Consider the following 8,396-nt stretch of genomic DNA (forward strand, 5'->3'; position numbering starts at 1 on the left):
GGGAACCGATGTGCGATAGGTTTGGTCGGGGCTTTACAATTGGTACCAGAGCCGATCCTCGCGGTTACATAACCGTGTGCGGATATGTGATGCATACATAGGGCACATGAGAATGCAGGCACTGACATGCACAGACGTGTGCCAAGAAGGAATGTTCCTTCTGGGCCGACAGGATGTCGGTTCCTTTGAGGGAGGGTATATGTGACATCTCGGCTTAATAGAAATTATAGACTGCTAGTATCAACAAGGCACACCTTCTTTCCTGGAAGCCCATCTGAAAGGTGGGTGCCCGACTAGGAGTTGATCCTGGGTGTGCACGTGTGAGGACAAAGTGCGTAAAAAAGACAAGTGTTGAAGTGGCTGAGCCGGTGGGTTTGGCTAGGGCGTTACATAAGGTCACTTAGACCTCAACCATTCACTCATGTAAATCTTTAAGATAGACTTCCGAAAATTTCACATACTCATTTTTCAGTGTTCCACAATGACTCTTGGAGGCTATGAAAGACTCCTAACCATTTGGAAGATCACACTCTTTAAGAATAAGTTTTCGGTTCACATAGAACATAATCTCCAGCGATGCTCAATCACTTTGGATCTGTGTGTTTGGGTTTTTCTCACTAGGATTCAGTCAAATGTTTCAGATGATGGGTTGCTCTAAATGAAACTTGTCATGCAATAATTTAGAGCAGTCAGCCAACTAATGATGGACAGGGGTGGTTATTTATAGCTGGGTAGCAACCCGGGGTCCTGATATGACCGTTGGTCAGGTGGGACCCACTAGACAATTATTGTGAGCGGTCATGTCTGATTTGGCCGGACATGAATACATGCGTTGACGCTCTGAAGCGGCGTTGACCGAAAACATGCGGGAGACAGAGGGGTTTTTGGTGGGCCAAGTCGGTTAAAAGAGGGCTTGCGAGTGGTCCGGACTCCCACAAAGCCTCCCACGTTTGTCTCCAGGTTGCGGGAGAGATCACGTTTTAATTACGCCACAGACCGATACAGCCCCGTGTTAGATGGCTTTCGCTGTCCGGACGCATGCGGAAGATTTGCGGGTCGGTGTTGGAGATACCCTTATAACTAACTATATACATGTTGACTATTACATTGAGTATAAATAACATGGGAGCATATTATTATTAACCATGCTCTTTATTTGCATTCTTCACGACTCCGATGACGCTGCCGCTTCCGTGTTCCGTCTTTTTGGCTTCCCATGTCATGACTCCATTCTTGTACCACCAAACAGCGGGGCACATGACATTGATGCAATTTTTACAGGAAAGTCAACTTCCTTTTGCGCACCTCACAGAATGAACCACTTAAACTGACAGCAGGCCGCCGGCCCACGTCATCGTCCTCTTTTGGGTTAAGCCCGCACGCCCGCACGCGCACCTCGGCCCTCTCGCTGCGACGGCTGGGCCTGCCTGTCATTCAATCAAACGCATTAAAGTATTTTTCCCAGGTTCCCACCCACCTTCTCCCCCGAAAGCCCAAACTGACGCAGCCGAGCAAACCCAAACCCCAACTCCCCACACGACCCTTACCGGCGATGTCGCCGTCGCCGCCGCCGCCGTCGGGTCGCCCGCGCCGTGCGGCGTCGGCGCGTCCGGGGTCGTACGACGAGTCGCTGGTCGACACCGAGCTGCAGGCCTACCTTGGGAACTCCCCGTCGCGGCGCATCCGGCGCCTGCGCCGCCTCTCCCCGGAGGAGCGCCAGCGCGAGACGGAGACAGAGGCGCTCATTTCGCTCTCCCTGGGCTTCCCCATCGACGCCCTCCTCCCCGCCGAGGAGGCCATCCTCGCGGACGCCGATGCCGCCGCCCCCAACGACTACATCGTCGTCCGCAACCACATCCTCGCCTCCTGGCGCGCCGATCCGCGGGTGCCGCTCCCCCGCGCGCGCGTGCTCGAGACCGTTGCCTCGAGCTACGATCACCTAGTCGCCGCCGCGCACGGCTTCCTCACCCGCGAGGGCCACGTTAACTTCGGCGTCTCCGCCGCCTTCCCCGCATCCTCTCCCGCCGACGCGCTCCAGGCCCCAGCCGCTTCCGTCCTCGTCATCGGTGCTGGCCTCGCTGGGCTCGCTGCCGCGCGGCAGCTTCTCCGCTTCGGCCTCCGCGTGCTCGTCCTGGAGGGCCGCGCCCGCCCTGGTGGCCGCGTTTACACCTCCCGCCTAGGCGGGGGCCAGGCCGCCGTCGAGCTCGGTGGGAGCGTCATCACTGGCATCCACGCGAACCCGCTAGGCGTGCTCGCCCGCCAGCTCGGGATTCCTCTCCACAAGGTGCGTGACCGCTGCCCACTGTACCACACTGACGGCCGGACTGTGGGCACCAGGCTAGATAGAAGTATCGATTTGGTGTTCAATACGCTTCTTGACCACGCCACCAGGCTGCGGGAGGCTCTCAAGGAAGCCGCAGAGGGAATCTCTCTGGGGGAAGGGATCGAAAGGCTGAGAAGGTTGTACAATGTGGCCAAAAGCGAGGAAGAGAGGGAGGTTCTGGACTGGCATCTGGCAAACCTTGAGTTCTCCAATGCTGGTTGCTTATCGGAGCTCTCTCTGGCGCACTGGGACCAGGACGACCAGTTTGAGATGGGTGGTGACCATTGCTTCTTGGCTGGAGGGAATTCGAGGCTGGTACACGCCTTATGTGATGGTGTACCAGTGTTGTATGAGAAGACGGTGAAGCGGATTGAGCATGGAGTAGATGGCGTGAGCATCACAGTGGAAGGAGGGCAGGTTTTTCAGGCGGACATGGCGCTCTGCACTGTTCCGCTTGGAGTGCTCAAGAGTGGGAGCATTGTGTTTGACCCAGAGTTGCCTGAAAACAAGCTTGGGGCGATTCAGAGGTTGGGGTTTGGTTTGTTGAACAAAGTGGCTATGGTGTTCCCATCTGTATTTTGGGATGAGGAAATTGACACATTTGGGTGTTTGAATAAGGAGTCGAGCAAGCGTGGGGAATTCTTTCTCTTCTACAGCTACCATACTGTCTCTGGCGGCGCAGTACTTGTTGCACTTGTGGCGGGAGAGGCTGCTTTGGAGTTTGAAAAGGTTGATCCTGTTGTTACACTTCATCGAGTACTTGGTATTCTTCGAGGTAATCACCACTAAAATTAACAACCATGTTCACGGTGTCTTCACAAGTTTAGTTAATATATTCAATGAATGTTGGGAGTTAGATCATCTATTTGTAAGAACTAGATGATACCCCCACGCGTTGCTGCGGGAATTCATAGTAGTAATAATATATATGATCAACATTTATGTATTGAATAATATTTTAGTTAGAATCATGATCTAGTAGTTGCATGGACTACATAAAGTTTATTATGTTTGCATGAATAACTCATACTTCAATTGTAAAAACGGTAACATTTAAGAGAATTATGCATTATTTTTGTGATTTGTGCACTCTTGGGAGATGTGTCATTCCATTTATTACACGATCATCAGTTACAACTGGATGAGCATATGCTTGGAGTTGTTTCATGCTATTATCTACCTTGTTGTTTCACCTATGAACAATCTTAGCAAAGGTATCTGCTGCCTATTATTTTATCGTAAACGCTCTGTTCTCTCTATATATACCAACCATAGTATTGAGGCATAAAACTTACTTGAGAGGGGGGGGGGGGGGGGGATCAGAACTCAGAATCGTGGACATAGTGGACTACTTGCAGTTACATATGTCAAGTATATTTGAAATCCGAAAGGTAGCAAGTGTATCTATCTCAAGAAAACATTCTAGGAACAGAAGGGAGCAAGATTCTCCCATTCTGAAATTAGTATTAGACAGTTCAGACATTTCTTCAGTTCTTAATAGGCATCCAAGCAGCCTTGAATAAATGGAGTTCAAATAAATCTGTATACAACGGAATAGGTTAGATGATATCAAAACAAAAAGCATGATGGTCAGCAGTACGTACACAAAACATCAATGTTTGCTTGATGGCCTTTACTGATCTACTACTTACATATGATGCATACATATGGAATAAAGAAAATAAATTCACTTATAAAACAGTCATCCGCGCACATGAGATGTTTCAAGTAAGGCCAGTGCATAGTGTCAGTGTGCATGCTTACATCAGAAGTAGGATGAAAACGGAGCGGAAACGGACGGAACTGGCTGCTACCACATTTGTTTTCATATTTTTTGCAGAAGCAGAAACGAATACAGAAACCCCGGAAATGATACAAAGCGGACATGGAAACAGAAGTGGGCGTTGACCAGAACATAGAACCCTTGAGTCATAGAGAAATAATAAAAAAAACAAATTTAATGAAATATTACCATAGCTACAAAATAATATGATTATGTTAGCAACTTAGCGTAGTACTTCTGGACAATTTGGGCCTAAAATCATCTATTCTGCTCAGTGTGTTGTTTGGTGGTTGGGCTACAAAGCGGCCATAGGCCTATACAAAAAACGGAAATTCCATATTCACGGAAACATAAAGTTCCGTTTCCACGCCTGTTCCACCGGAAAACACCGTTCCATTTTTGTTTCCATTTCCGCATAAAAAATTCCATTTCCATTTTTGTTTTGCAAATTTCCGTTTACGTTTCCATTTTCATATTTCCTCTCCATTTCCATTTTTCCTCCGGAAAAGCGGAAAGTTTCCACTCCATTTTCATCCCTAACCAGAAGTGATTCAGTAAAGCTAGCCCGGGACTCCCTGCGGAATCAACCTCCCAGCAGCGCCTGAACTGAGACATTAGGAGAAGATGAAAATAAATCAGCACCATGGGCAAGGTGCACTGGCAGTCGTGCCAGACCGGGAGAATCATTGAAGGCAAGGGGCTCGACGATCAGAGCGGCCCACCGGCAACAGGACCACATCCCGAGATATCCCGGAAAGTCGTCGGAGATGAGGTGGTCTAGCGATTTTGCCGGAGCCGAAGAGCCGCCGGAGGCGAGCGGATAGGCGGTCAGCCAAAGGATTGTTCTCAACCGGAGATTGCTTCCCCGCCGCCACATCCCATACGGTGTCGGGGAAAGGATGTTCTGGTGGAGAGGGCTCGATCGGTGAGACTTGAAGAGGGGCGAGAGAACATCACGTTAGTTGTTTTTATATTTTGAGATGGATCCAGAAAAAAGGACCCGGGTGGACCCAGAAAAAAGGACCCGAGTGGAAGACGATGGGCCTATGGATGATGAATACACATGGTAGTGGGTAGAAGCTGGAGAGGCCATACTTTTGTCTTCCACATACAAATAGGTGAGGCCATCAGTTTGTCTTCCACGCACAATAGATAAAAGGGCAGCCCGGTGCATGTAGCTCCTGCTTGCGCAGGGTCCGGGGAAGGATCCAAAAAGAGGGTCCTATTGAAAAAGAAATTATCCAAAATAGAAAGAAGTTTTTTTTCTGCTTTGGGTCTATAGTACGCAGCCTTTCCCTACATTTCTGCAAGAGGCTGTTTCCAGGACTCGAACCCGTGACCTCATGGTCACAAGGCAACAACTTTACCGCTGCGCCAAGGCTCCCCTTCCTTTCACGCACAATAGACACGTGACATAAATCATCCAATCCATGCTGCAGCGGGAATAGCCAGCTAATTCCGGTAATTATTGCCCTGTTTATTGACCTCCACATGCATTCAACGGGCCAAGAGGAGTGCGCTTAGTGAGAGGAGGTCAAGGAGGAGGAATGCGCTTAGTGAGAGGAGGTCAAGGAGGACACGTCGGGGAACTATGATGATTAACCTATGGCGGGTCCCTCCTGTAAGTGGGTAACAAAATGATGTTGTGGCTGGGCTGCTGATGCGGATAGCTTGCGTGTCAAGAGAAATAAGATAGTTGGGATGAACTCTTTAGGTATTATAGATATGCGGAAAGGCATTTAAAAAACTACATGAAGTGGTTTGCGGTGTTTGGGTAAACACTAAACAAAGTGCAATGAGCAAGAGAGGCAGGATAATGCTGATGCGGATAGCTTGCGTGTCAAGAGAAATAAGATAGTTGGGATGAACTCTTTAGGTATTATAGATATGCGGAAAGGCATTTAAAAAACTACATGAAGTGGTTTGTGGTGTTTGGGTAAACACTAAACAAAGTGCAATGAGCAAGAGAGGCAGGATAATGTTGAGTGGAAGCTTTTAAATGATGTGTATATCTGCTAATCCATATGAAAAATTATGTTTGAAACATATTAATGTTGTATACCTGGTATACACTCTGTATTCCTTGGTGGAATAGGTGGTCATTTAAGATCAGGTTTAAATAGCTAGAACAAGTAGTGCATGTGATTATGTTATAATCATTGTCACCACACTATTCCATTGAAATGTCGTTTTGTCTTGATTTGAGTCGTGATTTATATAGTAATAAAATAGCTATTTTGATGTATTATACCTTTTTTTTCTGGACTTATTAGAAGGTGCAGTCGATTGTTTAGAGTATGGATGTCATTTGTTAGTAGCCATTACCTGTTTCTTGGTAGTTTTTTTTTCTCCAATCACAGCATCTCCAATGCTCCTAGGTATAGGTGCTTATTTTTTTTTTCACGACACGTGGCAGAGAATATGAGAAAAGTTAAGAATTGCCCCTTAAGCATTTATGCTTATATGGGTGTTTGTGAGTTGTGTGGGAGCATTTAACTACCTATAAGCACATGTGCTTACATTGGCCATTTCTGGATTAGTTTATTAGATGGATGCTTAATGATATGGTAACAAGAACAGGGGTTGTGCAATAGAAGCTTATTAGGGGGATGCATGCAAATTCTTTATATTGGAATATATGATTTGTTTACTTGTTATAATAAGCACTTAAAATGTTATTCATGATTTGTTTGCAGGTATCTATGGCCCAAAAGGCGTTACTGTGCCTGACCCCATTCAATCTGCTTGTACAAGATGGGGTAGTGATCCTCTCTGTTGCGGTTCATACTCTCACATCAGAGTTGGGTCTTCTGGAACGGACTATGACATTCTTGCTGAGAGTGTCAGTGAAGACCGGCTCTTCTTTGCTGGAGAAGCGACGAACCGTGCATACCCTGCAACGATGCATGGTGCCTTATTGAGCGGACTAAGAGAAGCTTCCAGAATTCTCCGGGCTTCACAAAGCAGAGTGGATTCCGATCATAAAAAGTATGCTCTGCAGAAAAGCCTTAGACCTCCCGATGGCATCCTTGAAGATCTTTTCACGGAGCCAGATCTTGAATTCAGCAGATTCTCATTTGTGTTCTCCTCCATGACACCCGACGATCCACAGTCTATAGGCTTGCTCAGGATTACACTTGAGAATCCCCATTTGGAAGGGGACCAAAAGGATCAGGAGCCTGCGGCCGAGAAGGAGGCTCACCAGAAAGCCTTCCACTTATATGCCGCCATCTCTCGAGAGCAGGCCAATCAGCTGCAACTGGCAGGCGATGACGATCGAGGTAGGTTAGAGTTGCTATGCAAGGATCTTAGTGTAAAGCTGATGGGCTACGACAGTACATGTGATACAGGTAGCTCTCTGATTTTAAGCATCCAAAGCGCTCAGAAAGCCAGGAAGAGGCTGCAGCGCCCCAAGGACTTCAAATTCTGACATCGTTTTGTGTTACCAGATTGCCTCCCTCCCCCCTCTTTGTAGAAGAGAAGCATTCTTAGCTAGGTTGAAGAATCTGAGGTTAGATTGTTTTGCAATTTAGTGTTGTACAAATTCAGACATTGGGGCCATCCAAGACCCTGTCGTGTTGCGCTCCTAGTTGTAAATTGCAGCATCTGGGTTCAGTAGATTAGACCTGGGATGCAAATGGCATGATGAGTGGATCCAGATAGTTTTTTTTAAGGGGTATATGCACTGCAGATAGTAATGTTTGCTTTGCCTGTTAACGTGGCTAATAATTTCAGACGGGCATCTGTCACTCTGACCATGAGCAGCCGCAAGATGATTTCTGTTAGAAAATGCAGGCTACTCCCAGCTCCAGCGTCGGGCCCTCCATACGGAGTAGGACGTCGAAACTAAAAAAAAAAGTAGATGGTACCACACGGATTATTGTGTGAATTTGTTGCAATATATTTCATGGAGATTGGAACATCAATATTTGGTTAATAATATGAGAACTTAAACTAAAAATAGATATGATTACTTGTACCTGATCACTAAAATATACTAGTATAGTATTAAATATAAGTAGCATATCAATTTTCTCATGCATGATTATATATTGAGGTGGATCTTTTGCCATGAATGAAGCCATGCAGCCAGATGCCTCGTCGAGTCCACCGCCTCCACCGGCGTTGGAGAAGCCACCTCCGACCCCTCCGCAACGTCGGATGTCGAGTAGAAGATCCACCGTACTATAGGCAAAACGAAGGGCGGCTGGCATAATTCTTTTAGGAGTTTTCTTATTCTATTGGTGTTTAATCAATATAGAGCATATGTTTGTTCAAAAACTAAAAGGG

At 47.0% G+C, this 8,396-nt stretch overlaps 1 protein-coding gene across 1 annotated transcript; it reads left to right on the forward strand.

Annotated features, from left to right (window-relative positions):
* Positions 1-1,466: 1,466 nt before the first annotated feature.
* On the forward strand, positions 1,467-7,840 carry LDL2 (LSD1-like2). Its single transcript, XM_048684731.2, has 2 exons — positions 1,467-3,098; positions 6,803-7,840. The coding sequence occupies exons 1-2, from the start codon at positions 1,553-1,555 to the stop codon at positions 7,534-7,536; spliced, it is 2,280 nt and encodes a 759-aa protein (XP_048540688.1). The 5' UTR covers positions 1,467-1,552; the 3' UTR covers positions 7,537-7,840.
* The last annotated feature ends 556 nt before the right edge of the window (positions 7,841-8,396 follow it).

Source organism: Triticum urartu, chromosome 7A, assembly GCF_056163025.1.
Source record: "Triticum urartu cultivar PI428250 chromosome 7A, HENAU_Tu73, whole genome shotgun sequence".
Taxonomy (NCBI): domain Eukaryota; kingdom Viridiplantae; phylum Streptophyta; class Magnoliopsida; order Poales; family Poaceae; genus Triticum; species Triticum urartu.

What these genes read in the sequence shown, in the direction of transcription:
- LDL2 (XM_048684731.2), top strand. Translation starts at nt 1,553, where the DNA reads ATGTCGCCGTCGCCGCCGCCGCCGTCGGGTCGCCCGCGCCGTGCGGCG. An exon ending in AGTACTTGGTATTCTTCGAG is followed by an intron (nt 3,099 to 6,802) that starts GTAATCACCACT and finishes ATTTGTTTGCAG; the next exon opens with GTATCTATGGCCCAAAAGGC.